Genomic DNA, 15,003 nt, shown 5'->3' with positions numbered 1-15,003 from the left:
GCTGGCTCCTGAGCCTGAGAAAAATGCATGGCCCTTTTGCACTTCTACGATACTCATTCTTCACACTTGCATGAGCTAAGAGTTTGGGGATTGCCTTTTTAAACTGAAAAATCATCTCCAAGATAATGTATGTAAAGATGATTCATGTAAAATGCAAGATCTCAAAAATGGCACAAACCACACAAGACAACATATAACAAACATGCAGCAGGTTTGTTGAGTGTTGGAGGACAGAGACCCTTCTTACTCAGTGGCTGTTGAGCAAAACTAGTCAAGCTCTTTACATCTGCAACTAGATACTGGGAATCTTGTGTATTTCATTAAGGACCAAAGAAGATACCTTTCAACAAAACAGAGAAGAAAAAACAGACAATAGCTCCACAGTTAGTGCAGGTTCTTCCCTTCAGTCAAGCTCCTTGTCCTCAGACAACAGTTATTTTGCAGTCCTTCGCTCTTGTTTCACAACAGCAGTGATGAGGAAATACTGTTTTAGAGCAAGAGAGATTAAGGAAGTCAGAAAGAATGGTCCATCTGATTACTATATTTATAACATGCACTTTATCATGCCTTTTCCTTTAACTCTCAATACTCTTTAAAAAAAAAGCAGTTCTCAGTCTTAAAATCCAAATAACCAGACGATGCGGTAGAAGTCACCAGGACATTATTTGCAATCTACTGACATTCTTCAAAAGCTAAAACAAGTGCATCAAACTATTTCTCCTTGAAATGTCAATACTTTCCAGACTGCGGTAATCTTCCATTTATTAGCCAACTCATTTTCTCTCAATCTGACACAGATTCCTGTCATTCAGAATGGAATTCAAAGCAAAAACTAATTTTTGTTTAAGATTGATTACAGTTCTCACAAGAGGAGCTGCACTGACTGTGCCAGTGAATTAAGCCCTCTGGGTACCCAGAGAACAAGTATAGGCTTTGTGGATTTAACTTCCAACATCACTCCACAAAACAACTTCAGTCTCACGCAGGAAACCAGATCAAGAGACCTGCTCACTCCCTGCTCATTCAAACACAAAGAAAACGATGCGATGCAAACATCAGTTCACTGGGAAATGCTCCACCTCAGTCAAAACGTCTTGTCAACAGCCTTGAGTCAATAGATGCTTAATGTGACATTCAATCTCTGTTCAGTTCCAAGGAGTTTGTTACTCACCTTTGTTCAGAGGTACAGATATCACCTTTAGTCATGATTGCCCCAGCTCTTTAGAGATGGATGTCACCAAAAAAACAGCGTTCATCATCCATCACAGCAATATTCACTAGCTATATTTAAGGATCTAACAGTTCAAGCTCACAACCTTATTTTGCTCAATGTCAAATTGTGCAGTATGTTTAACATTTTTACAGATTTAATAGCTTTCATAATCCTCAAAAGAATCCTCCACCACACAATATGAACACACACAGAGTCCCCTGCCAGACATTCAGGGAACAAGCTTTTGCCCAATTCTGCCACGTGATATGCTCTCCAGACAACTCCATCCACGATGTTAAGCCTTTTTGAGAAAAGCAGAACAGAAAACAATCTTATGTTCTGATCTGTCAGATACAGTAAATCAGTGGATAATGGCCAGCACTGGGGGTCAGAGGTATATATACTTCAGTGTTTTCACAGTCCGTTAGTGACGATGTGGCCATAAAAAGCCAAGCAAGGATCAATGGACAAAAAGAGAGGCTGTCGGGACTAAAAATGGTAACAGCCACCAGTACAAGATTGAAATACAACAATTTATACTCTCAGTTTGTCCTTACATATTAGTGAGTTTGGAAACATAACTTATCCATCAAATAACCACCTTAGATCATTGGCACAGTATGCTGAAATCAGTGAGATGTTTAAATATATACCATAAGCCATTAATTGGATATTTTTAAAACTAGTCATTCACTGGTCCCCTTCATATCAACAATAAACCAATGACTGCAAATAAGACACAACAAAATATAAAAGTCACAAAACCACACACATATAATACTTTGTAAGGGCAAATATTCTATAGCCACATTTAAAGTTAACAAAATAACAGAACACGGGCATGCCTATTGTATGTGAGACAAGGTATATCTTAATAGTATTTTTTAATATTATTCAAGGTTTTCAAAGGGGAAAAAAAAGTTTCCCTTATACCTTACCCAGATCACGTCTGGTTCCTGTTGAAATGCCACTTTTCAAAAGGAGGAGGCATGGTGAGAGGGATAAGAAGGGGAAGAAGAGAGCAAGGAGCAGATTTAGTATCAAAAGTATGTTTAACATTTGAACTCTAAAATCATTTTTGTTACTGGTAACACCCTCCTTCCGTTTTTAAAATAGACAAACACCTGTAAAACTTTATTTGTACAACTCCCTACGTATTACCCATGTAGAAAGTGAACCCATCATCACACTTGTCTTCAGTCCATCTAGTAGGATAAGACTATTTCATAGGTTTTTTTAATAGAAAGATAATTGTGCATAATGTAGTACATAGTGATTAATAAACATGTGCGACTTCATCTGAAAGATCACTGCATCTGTAAATTTTAAATAATTTAAATTATTCCTTGTATATAAATACTTCATTTAGTAAATTGATTCACAACTTAATTGCTTCTAAAGAACGACCACCCTTGGCAGTGTTAGTGTACATTTATTTTCGGACATGAGTAACACCTTAATATTCCTTAAAAAACGGCATCTTGTGCTTACTGTAGCACATCCTTTTATGGGTCAACTGTAAGTACTCCCCTCAAACTACAAACCTACTCATTTGAATTTGATAAATTAATGCAATGGTAGGAGAAAAGTTATTAAGAATTTATACATTTTGGATTGCTTAATTGTGGAAAATGCTATCTTGTTGAAGTCTCTAAATACAATTCCATTTACCTTGAAACAGTGAACTATTTCAAGTATAAAATTTACAAACATTTGTAAACTATTGTTTTCTAAGAGTAAAAAAGAAATCTCAGCTCCAAATAAACATCTTCGTTTTTTTTTTAAAAAAGCAATACAAAATCTTCAATACTTAGACATATTAATTCTCTTTTCACATACTAAACTGTGGTCATGCTTGAAAGAAAACAAACAAAAAAAAACCAACCAAGGAGAGTGAAACAGATTAACTGCATAGCTCCAATACACTTATTTCAGACAACATACTATAAATCATCTTGAAACAAAACAGGCAATTATAATGTGCACAAATGTTACGATACTATGCATCTCTACTGGTCCAATGGTTCTAAGTTATTGAAACTGATGACTGAACAAGGGCATATTGTTTCAACACACTTGGATTACTTGAACAATTTGAATTCTTTCTCCAGCTACCCAGCGCTGTGCAGAACTCTCCAGTGTCAATGAACAAACCGATGGACAGATGTCTCTTAGGTTATTCAGGCCACATCTACGCAGATTATAATATGACCAAAATTTCCGTAGCAAAATGTTTTGTTTGTAATGAATCATTACTTTTTTTAAAACCTTCAATACTGTAAGCAGCATCTAAAGTTAAAGGAAGTACATGCATTTTCCTTCAAAGCGTTCAGTGAGGACAGAACAGCAGCTCCATTCTCTTTCTAACCACAACCCCATATTTCAATCCTCTTCACCTCAGCGTAAAAGAAACAGGAGTGAGAGCCATAAGACAGAATCATTTCAAAACACAATCAGCTATTTGTAAACAACACTCTCTCTCCTGCAGAAAATCTGGTACTGCTAGTTGCAAGAAAAAGCAGCAAGTAAGGTAAATCAATTAGCTTGCTAATTTCTCACCCTCATTTATTTAGCTCTGCACTGTATTTGTCGTAATTGACTATAATTATGTTAATTACTAACTCCAGCATAATTACTATATTTATTGTCATTGAGCACACTATGTACCCAAAGCAAAGCTGGCATTTGTCGGGCATCAAAAAAATAAATAAATAAAACCACACAACTGTCGGGAGGGGCTTCTCTGAAAACTGGCTGATATACCTTCAGCAAATGAAAGGGCAAAAGAGATTTCATGCAACGCTAGTTTGAAAGCATCGGTTCATTAAGGATATTAATTTTCTGATAACTACACATTTAAGCATGACACACTGGAGCAGTATCTACAGGATTTAGCAATTATTAATGCGTGACAGTTTCAAATGCTAAGTGAATCAATTAAACAGCAGCATTCAGAATTTGAGAAGAGATAACTGCTTCATAACTGCCTAAGACTACAATTTTCACATGACAAAAAAGGGCCATTCAGGCTCCTTCAAAACCTGACAGGTCAAGAAAGAAGTTTGAAACAAAAGCACCTTATAACCATCATCTCTCCTCTTTACTTGTCAGATCAACTTTGCTAGTGTCTCCGCTGAAATGGCATCACCATGCCAGCTGCCACAAGGTGATTTTTCATGTCTTGTCAAAGAAATCTTTTATTCTATTTGCTCTGCATTAACATGTTACATTTATTGATCAAGCCCTTTCTGCAGCCACAGCAGGGCACTGTGCTCTTATGCCTAAGGGGGCTTTGATGTCCTGGTGACATTCTAGACTGAATAATGCACATACTAAATGGATTTAATGCAGAAATGTGTTTGTGCATGACAGCTACATTAATAACAGCCCCTCACACTGATAAATATGCAATTGCTACGATTAAGAGTTACCCAATTATGGTGAAAATATTTTTCTACCTTATAAATAAAACCATCAAAAAGTTTTAACAATAGTACATTTTCTTAAACATTTTAAAATGCTACAAAGATCACTCCAAAGGCTTTTAAAAAATATGTCATGCTTTGTTTTTAATTCTGGCTTTTATTTCCATCTCTCTTTTGTTGTTCACCTTCCTGCGCTGTGTGTCTTACTGGTGCACAGACTGGGAAGGTGGCAAGAAAAGAAAAAAAGGAAAAAAAAAGCCTCTCTTTTACATAGTCAACTCACAAAGAGGAACATGCCCTGTAAAACTGAAGCCCAGTTTCAAGCTGCCACTTGCATATTCCCCCAGGCAAGAAAACAGTAGGCAGAAGAGAGAAACAAACAATCGCCAGTCCCCAGAGAGGATATTACAAAACCTCAGTCTCCCAAAAGCCATGGAGGAACATTCCAGACTAGGATTAAAGTTCAAGGGGATGTTTTCATACATACACCCTCATAATCGGACAGTGGAAAACATGCACAGGCACACACTGTGCAAATTATTCATGCTCCTAGCAGAAATAATCTGCACCCTAGAGAGAGGGAAGAGATATCTGCATCTCCATGAGCACAATTATTGGATTAATCCTCCCTCATTGGCCAAGATTAAAGATGCACTCTCCCTTTCAGCTCGTAGTTTAGATCCAGAAGAAATCTCTGTAAGAAATAGGAAAACAATACACATGTTTAAAATTACTGAGGACAAAATTAGGAGACTGACTTCTCTGTGAATTGAACTGTAGATGTTATTTATAGAAGCATGGTGCCTATTTGTACAAAAACACTGACATCTGTTATTCAAGCACTGGAATGCATTTAGCCTTTAATGTGAAAAGAGAGATTTGGCACAAAAAGTTAGCTAGGACAAATAAAAGAACCTTTGAATAGTTGGTTTGTTGTTTTTTTTTTCCTCTCCACAAGACAGCAAGATGCATCTAAAATTTAAAAAAACCCACACTTTGTATTTCATCCAGATCTCTACACCCTACCTACATTACATTCCTCCTACTTATTCCTTTCCCTTCACCAGTGATTATTATTTACCTTTTTTATTTTTTCAATGAAATCTATAACTTCCAATGACCAACAACAGCTTTTCATTCCCCATTGAAATCCTTTTCAGCAAAGCCACCCAGTAATGCTAACACTGGCGCATCAGTGATTTTCCTTCCCATACTCTATGCTTTCGTTAAATGGGAACCAGGGAATGCTTTCCACATATTATGAAATAAAACGGTGGCCTTTACAGCATTATCAGGGAAAGCTATCAAATACAGTTGCCATGAGAGACTCAGGAGAAGATTTCCAAAGCAAAACATCTCTGCTCCTGAAACATGGTGTAAATAGTTCATTTCTAAACTAGCTGAAAATCACTACCAATATCAAATTAAAAGAGCTGCTACAACTCAGGCCATTTTGTGATGACCACACCAATAAAGCTACAGAATCACAGTATAATTTAGGTTGGAGGGGGCATCTAGAGGTCATCTAGTGCAATCCATTGCTCAGAATGGGGCAACTTCAAAGACAGATTAGGGTGCTTGGGGCTTTGTCCAGTTGTGCTTTGAATATCACCCTCGATGGATATTCCACAGCCTCTCTTGGCACCTCTTCCACTCAACTTTTCCCATTATCAAGCCCTTCTCTACAAATATTCGGGAATTCCTTTGCTGCAACCTGTGACAACTACCTCTCGTCCTTTTGCTGTACATCTGATTAGAGTTTGGCTCCACCTTCTTCACAACCACCCATTAGTCCCAAAAAGAACAAACTACATTAGAAACTATTTAAACAAAATCTGCAAGGAAAACAGCATGAGAATAAATATTTCACAGGTGGACTATAGTGGTCTGGGCTTGAAGGATTTCTGACTGCCAGAGGCGTAAACAGGAGACAAGTCAGTGGCACCGTATCTTGCTGATTACAACTCACATGCTTTCAAATACAAACCAGTTTTTCGCTTTGTCTAATACGCAACAAATTGTTGTTACTCCTCCTTTTTCCCAACATCCCCATAAAAAGATCCCTTTTGCCATTGACCTCTATCTTTCCATTTCAGCTTTGGTTTGGCTGCCAGCAGAGAGACAGTTGGATCCATGTGTCGCTCAGGGTGATCAAGGAGAGACACCAGATCTTCAAAAAAGGCAAACAAGAAAGACAATTCTTTCAAAGAGCAACTTTTTGTGATTATTTAATCAAGTGTTATTAGATTTACCACATCTAATGCAAAGACAATTGAGCATCTACACAGGCCATGATTTTTATTTAATAAAGGGGAAGGGGCTGTAGCCTGGGAAGAACTCTGAAGTCAGAAAAAAACGGTGAAGTATATACATTTTCCTCTGTATTAAACTGCCAATGCAAAAGAACTAACGGCAATCCACCCCTCCTCCAATTTAGTTCTCCAGTCCTGTGTACGTTTATGTGTATATATCACACTCCAAAAGAAAATAATTCTGAGAAATCAGAATAACAAAACCACCACATGTAACACTGAATCTAATTGAATAAAATTACTCTTCTTTGCAGAAAAGAAAGACAGAAGTGCCATTACAACCAATAATTAATTACAATATATGCTTACTTTTTTTTCAAATTATTATCCAAATGTGTATCAACTCAACAAGTTAGGAAAAAAAAAAAAAGGGGGGGGGGGGGGGGCCCGGCAGGAGAAACTCTTTGGTTTGTACAAAACAAACAAGCTATATTTCCCAAAAAACACACAACAGAATTTCTTGAAATCCATTATCAACGGACAAGCTTGGCAGAAGTTGTTTGCATGTAAGTCACAAAATATAGCATGTTTGACTAACTCTTTCCCATCTTATTAACAGCATCAGCCAGTCTTCCTACCCTTTTTCCAGTATACAAGTCCTTGAAAACAATGGAAAACCTTAAAAGGCAAAATAACTTCCCCAGCTCTATCCTGACTTTTGCAGCAGAGTTATCTACATTATAGCAGTACCAAAATCGGTATGACTGACTAAAGCAAATGTTCAGTCAAGTATTACATTATACCAGTTACGTTAAAGTTTTGTGACACCTGTATCACACAGCACAAATACATCTTTCTGGTTGGAGTCTCCTATGTGGATAATTGCATGTGTGTGTGTGTGTGTACAAGTCTACAACTGCACATGACTTCTGGTTCAGAAAGGACAGTACCGTATTGGAAGAAGAGTTTGCTGCCTAACTGACCACAAAGCTGAACACGTTATGATGAGGGAAAGAGATCTCTCTCTCCGTGCAACTACACGCATGACAGCAACATCAAATAACATGACTGCAAATACTGCTGCCCGCAAAATGGAAGAAAAATCTTCCCTCTATGCTCAACTTCTTAAATTATTAATGGAATTGTTATGTTGTCAGAAATTCTATTGACACTTTTACATAACAGAATTTATTGCTTGCTACAGAAGGATGATTCCTTCCCAAAATACACTTGGCAGCAGCCATGCTTACAGAGGGCAGGACACAGGAACCCTATAAACAAAACATTAGAAAAACATTGGTAAGTACTTAATTACTGCCTAACACTGAGGACAGGCAACTGTTCAATATTTCCTCATTTCTTGGACTTAAATACAAGCCAAAAAATTAGCAAGCACTGAAATATTTTTTTCTTCCAAATAACACATCCAATTCATCTAATAATGAATCATGTTATAATGAAAACATCTTTACTGCAAATAACTATAGTGCCTGCTAAGCATGACATTCTCTTTTTCTAGATTTTGATCACACTTGGTCTTATTCACTCAACTTATGCCTTGACCAACAGACAGCAAGATTTTCTAGAAAATCAAGACTCCTTTTTAAAAATATATTAGAGTTTCTTCTCCCCTGAAAACAATGTACTAAACTTTTCAAATTAAGCATTCACTGATAAAAATCATAAAACTCATCAGTATACTACACCATTGTCATATTTTTCAAGCAATAATATTTGTTTAAAGACGATGACAATGATCTAACTGTTTATGCTTGCTTCAACAGCTGCCCAAGATGTCTCTTCTATATTCACACTCATTTATGGCTACGATATTCTATATCTTATCTGACTCTCTCTATAATATGCAGGCACAGTGCTTGTATATGAGTGCAGACCAGCCTGAACAGCTACTGTAAAATAAATACTTGAATAAATACTTCATTATTAGTTCCTATATCTATCACAGCTGAAATGAGAAAACATTACTGTTCTCATCACATTTATTACTAGCTTCCCTAAGCTTAAAAACTACCCCAAAAACTAGCACTTTCTCTCATGTTTCCCAAAAAAAAATATTTTAACACACTTTTTTTTTTCCCCAGAAGGCCCAATAAAAACAAATTATATCCTTTCTGAAATGTAGGCTAAGTGATAGTGTTTTGGGTAGGGAAGAAAAGAAGGGATGAAAACACAGATTCGAGAAATACACCACCAATGAATCTCTCCATGTAAACATGAATCAATGACTTAAAGTTTTAAAGTGGTATTTTACATCTAGATTTAATGTTAATATTTTACTTTACAAAATAAAATGAACTCTGAAGAACTGTTCTTCAAATCATGCATTAAATGAAAGAAATAACTCATTTTTTTCTTTTTTATTTTAACAGAATGTCAGGGATTGGAAGGGACCTCGAAAGATCATCCAGTCCAATCCCCCTGCCGGAGCAGGAACAACCTAGATGAGGTTACACAGGAAAGCATCTAGGTGGGTTTTGAATGTCTCCAGAGTAGGAGACTCCACAACCCCCCTGGGCAGCCTGTTCCAGTGTTCTGTCACCCTCACTGTGAAGAAGTTTATTCTCAATATTTAAGTGGAACCTCCTGTGTTCCAGTTTGTACCCACTGCCCCTTGTCCTATCATTGGTTGTCACCAAGAAGAGCCTGGCTCCATCCTCCTGACACTCACCCTTTACCTATTTATAAACATTAATGAGGTCACCCCTCAGTCTCCTCTTCTCCAAGCTAAAGAGCCCCAGCTCGCTCAGCCTTTCCTCACAAGGGAGATGCTCCACTCCCTTCATCATCTCTGTTGCCCTGCGCTGGACTCTCTCCAGCAGTTCCCTGTCCTTCTGGAACTGAGGGGCCCAGAACTGGACACTATTTTCCAGGTACGGTCTCACCAGGGCAGAGTAGAGGGGAAGGAGAACCTCTCTTGACCTACTAACAACCCCTCTCCTAATACACCCCAGGATGCCCATTGGCCTTCCTTGCCACAAGGACACAGTGCTGGCTCATGGTCATCCTGCTGTCCACCAGGACCCCCAGGTCCCTCTCCCCTACACTGCTCTCTAATAGGTAATTTCCCAACTTCTAGTGGAACCTGGAGTTGTTCCTACCCAGATGCAAGACTCTACACTTGTCCGTGTTACATTTCATTAAATTTTTTCCTGCCGAACTCCCCAGCCTGTCCAGGTCTCTGGATGGCAGCACAGCCTTCTGGCCTGTCAGCCACTCCTCCCAGCTTGGTGTCATCAGCAGACCTGCTGATAGTACACTCCATTTCCTCATCCAAGTCATTAATGAATATATTGAATAGTACTGGTCCCAGTACCGACCCCTGAGGCACTCCACTAGATACAGGCCTCCAGCTAGACTCCGTCCCATTGACCAATACTATCTGGCTTCTTTCCTTCAGCCAGTTCGCAGTCCACCTCACTACCTGATCGTCCAGACCACACTTCCTCAGTTTAGCAGCAAGGATGCTGTGGGAGACTGTGTCAAATGCTTTACTGAAATCAAGATAGACCACAGAGGTCTATCATTTTTTCCACAGGTAGTACCTCCAAGGGTATAAAGCAGAAGCAGTCTTGTTGATGACACGTTAAATCTGAATACACATGCAGAACTTGAATTATCTTCATGACAAAATGAAAAAAAAAGTCCATTCGGTTCCCTCCCCCAGCAAAATTCTCTCTTTCAGTCACAGTTTCCATAGGTACAGAGTCATCAAGCAGAAGACAATAGCAATTGTTTAGTACCTCTTTTGCTCTGATACCTCTTGTATGCAGGAATCAGTCATTCAGAACTGACATTGGCTCAGGATAACATTTATGGGTAAGTAAGTTAAAACCAGTGGTTGTTCCTTCTAGGAGAAAAAGGCACCAGCACGCTACTTTTGTTTCTTACTCCTCACAAGCTGACTCTAAGATTACCCTCAGTAAAATAAAACAAAAACTCAAGAGTCCAGCCCTACCACTGAAAAATTATGCTTTTTCTTACACAGACCACTACACTCCGTTACCTACAGAGTTGCCAACCTGAAATACACCACTGAATTTCACCAAGCTCTCTCACAAGGATTAAATGAAAAAAGATACTGTCATAACTAATGGGAATACTATAAAATTCTAAATGAATCCATATATTAAAATAATTATAATTAATTTATAAATTCTAACTGCACTTAGTTTTAGCACTTAACTACACAGCTGCCCAAAAATAAAATCATACAACAAAAACACATAATCTGGGAAAAGGGTATTATGAATTATTTATGGTAATAACCAGAGACCTACAAACAAAAAGAAGGGAGACAAGCACGCACTTACCCATATTTTGGTCAGGAACAATTCACTTTTTCTCCCATTATGCTTATTTTCCACTTTTAGCAGAGAACAGACCATAAGCTCCTCACTGGGCACAAGAAATTTACAAACTCACCTGGTTATTTGTTTTCCAAGTATGCAAGAAAATGAGACGAACACGGTCACCCACTTGATAACAACTAAATGTTCCTGACATACATGTATGGTTCTACTTTGGGAAAAAAAAAAATATTCTATTTTTGGAGCTGCTGTCCCATATCACACTTGAAAAATCTATGTATTACCACATACCTTAACAAGTTGAAGCTAAGATCTAGCCTTTTTGCCACCCGTCCATATTTTCTTCCTAGGAATTCTGGGATTTCTTCACAGTCTTGACTAATGTAGGACACCTGAGAATTGGAAGCAAAAAGGAAACATTTCATAAGTGCATTATTTAGTTTCCTGCCCAGATTCCGTCTCACGGATCCAGTGACAACATACAATATAGTAAATATTAGTTACAGCTTTAAGTTACATCAGTTTTACTGCTATAGAATCTATCACAATGTCATTTTCCTATTGATACAATCAGGTTAATATTTATGACATCTGTAGTCTTATGTACAATGTGTTGTCTCCTTTCAGGTAAAAAATATTTTATCAAATATGTTGCATTTGTTCTATTCCACTGTTAATACCTTGATCTAATATTATTTTGTATTACCATTCTGATACACTCCAGAAGAAACTTTTTTGAAAGATCAGAAGCCATCCAAAGGACTTCCTAGTTTGGCTCTCAGTACACAACACACTAAAAGATCACTTTGGAAAGTCTGGTCCAGAAATAGCTAAGCACTGTACTGTCAATCCATTTCAATAACCATTCCCTGAGAAGATTATTATTCCCAGTGATATGCTAGGAATAGAACAAGAGGGCTGCCCAAGATCTGAAAAACCAAGCATGCACCTTTCTTCAGACAGTCATGTAAGACTTAAATATTTCTGGCTTTAACACCGATGTTCAGATTGCACTTCTCCTTGTGCTCAAAATATTCATTAATGTCTTTCCTCTTTTTCATACCAGGCTATGTAACTCACCTTTAACAAACATAGGAAGAATTAGTGGTAGCAAAAATACAGTTCTACTCAGATTATTTTTATTTTTTTTTTAGCCAGGATGAAGTGGGTGATAATATTTCCAGAAAAACACAAACAATAAAACAGCTAAACTTTTTCTATTCTATCTACTGTATTGTCTTAGAAGTCTTTGGTTTGATTTCTTCAAAGAATCCCCACAAAGCCCGCCAAACCTATTGTCACAAATTCCATACATCTATCTTGTCTCATCCTCCCAGTGTTCAAAATATCATTATAAACACTGACATTTCAAATTTTGTGCTAAAGAAATCTCAGTTGCCCTTACATGGCAACTTGTGAGTTAAGCAGATTTCAAAACTGTGTTAGACCACTAAGATACTGCTGTTACCTAAATATTTAATATAAAGTCAATTGCAACACTTTGATCTAAAATATGTTAGATGAAAAATATGCAAAACCATCAAACTTTGTTTTGATACTGTTTCACTTCCTGTTAAAATACAGACTCCCCTGCAGAACAGACAGACGGTATGTACTTTTGCAAGTCATTCAGCCTCTTACACTCTTAAAAATTATTGCAATCTGATAATACTGTATTGCATCCCATTTAATTCATTTTGTTCAATAACTCTAACAGATAAAGCTGACAACAAGGAAATAATTTTTACGAGCAGAAAACAGGTAGCTCGAAGATCAGTTTAACAACTTCTTCCCCTTGTTAAACCACACTTGCTCTTGCAATAAATTCTGCTACCAGACGTACACACGGCTGTGGCAAATATAAGGACAAAAGGGAAAGGAACTGATTTGGCTAGTTGGCATCCTCATGGTTTGGACATAACAAACTGTTCTGCTGAATTTATTGAGTTAAATATGGGGGTTTTCTTCCTCCAGGACAACTACAACACACTTCAGAACAAACATGCAGGTATGTGCACAAGAATTGCATCATTCTTCACTGAATGATAGATTTCTTTAATGCTTGAAAACCCTTGGAAAGACACCACATTAACAGCAGAACAATACTTTGGATTAAGCACTTAGTTCAATGTGACACACTGAAATATACATTACTTATTAACACTAGGAGTACAAAAGCATCTTGAGCAAATACAAACATCGCAAGAGAACAGACCACCACTTTGCTTTTCACTCAGGGAGGAGTGGTGGAGAAGGAGCAAGAGACTCTGACCTGCATTCCCACTGCTTCAGAAACTTACCTGGCCACAAACGTTCTAGCTCCACAAGAACACAAGTTGGAGAAAAAAGTTAATACAAAGGTGTTTTGGAGCACACAAGAGGCAAAATAAATAAAATGTTGCAAAGCTTCAGCCTTTGAACTGTTATAATATACAAATATATTTGCACAGCTGGTACAGACAGATTATTTACAGGTATATTTGCAGATGAAATATGGCTGTCATGACCTTTTAATGCTGAGGCCTTGTAAAAGGAATTTTACTTCCACAAAATCCACTTCAGCACACTCACAGTACAGGCAACTTTTTCAATTCAAAACAAATAGATTTATTTTTTCCACAAAATACACACTGCGCATTCAGCTTCCGATCTCTATTCCCCACATACATGAACTTGCTTTAGATACCTAGGAATTCTCTTTACTTTAAGAACAGCAGCGACTACTAGCAATACAACACACAATAAGTCTTTTGAACAAGTTTTCAGGAGTTATTTCCCCACTCTTCCACTCTTTATCCTTGAACAATGCTGATATATAACAAGACTTCAGTAGTCTGGACAACATAAGAATAATATTTTTCCATCTTCATTCTTTCAGTTCAAAATCATTTACCCAGAAAACAACAAAAAGTACACAATTCAGTATTCTTCCTTATGCATCCACCTCAAATATCCTCAAAATGAGTATGAGCTTTCAAGTACATATCCAGAGATGTCATCACTGAGAGATGAGAGCAAGCATACTCTTCCCAAGACTCCTCAGCTCTTTGGGTGCAAGGCACATCAGTAGCAGGAAAATTCTTAGATTTTTCTATACCAGTCACTGAACATTATCTGGGATTAAAAACTGGATGTGCATGTTCGTATTGCCTCATTCTTCAACTGAAACATAATACAGGCTGGTCACAGTCAATCATCCTTATTACTGGTGCCCTGTTCAACATCCTACTGAAATGTTCAGAAAGTTTCCCGCAAAGCCCGGGATCTGACAGGCTACAGACGTCTCAGACATTCTTGCAGACTCTTCAACACACTGTATGTAATTCAGGAAAACAAATACATTTTTACAAAATATTTAAAACCTAAGTTAACCAATCAATAGCAGTTACATGTCTCTTCTGCTTTAGTTTCAGAGGATATTAACATTTAATCTATGCAATCATTTTACAATGGTATTGTAAGCTTAGTAACTCATAAAGTAACATCTTTAATAAAGATTATCACCAAATAGGTCATATATGAACTCTAAATATTACATATTCCCTTCCATTGAATGGAATTACATCTAGAAAATATTTCCAGTCAGTTGAGTATTATGTTTACTCTGCGCTGTTGAAGATTGTATGTTAGGCATATAACCAAATTAAGAATACTTTTTACTTGAACGGGCTTAAGGCATGCTTAAGGGAAGAAGGCAGCATGTTACTCAGTGCCATAGTGCACCACAGAGACCACAGGAACCGTTTCCTGCAGCAGCTGCAAAATTAGCCAATTGCCTCCATATC

The 15,003-nt window shown here is 37.5% G+C and overlaps 1 protein-coding gene across 18 annotated transcripts in view; it reads right to left on the bottom strand.

Annotated features, from left to right (window-relative positions):
- Window positions 1-15,003, bottom strand: part of LRMDA (leucine rich melanocyte differentiation associated) — a 702,006-nt gene that overhangs the window by 641,906 nt on the left and 45,097 nt on the right. For all 18 annotated transcript variants that reach the window (XM_065068554.1, XM_065068557.1, XM_065068570.1 and 15 more), the window contains one exon: window positions 11,510-11,610. In XM_065068554.1, coding sequence (XP_064924626.1) covers window positions 11,510-11,610 — 101 coding nt within the window. The remainder of the gene's footprint in view (window positions 1-11,509; window positions 11,611-15,003) is intronic.

The sequence above is a fragment of the Columba livia genome, chromosome 6 (genome assembly GCF_036013475.1).
Source record: "Columba livia isolate bColLiv1 breed racing homer chromosome 6, bColLiv1.pat.W.v2, whole genome shotgun sequence".
Lineage (NCBI taxonomy): Eukaryota > Metazoa > Chordata > Aves > Columbiformes > Columbidae > Columba > Columba livia.
The sequence above is the reverse complement of the archived record's forward strand: the minus strand, read 5'-3'. Positions and strand labels throughout refer to the sequence as shown.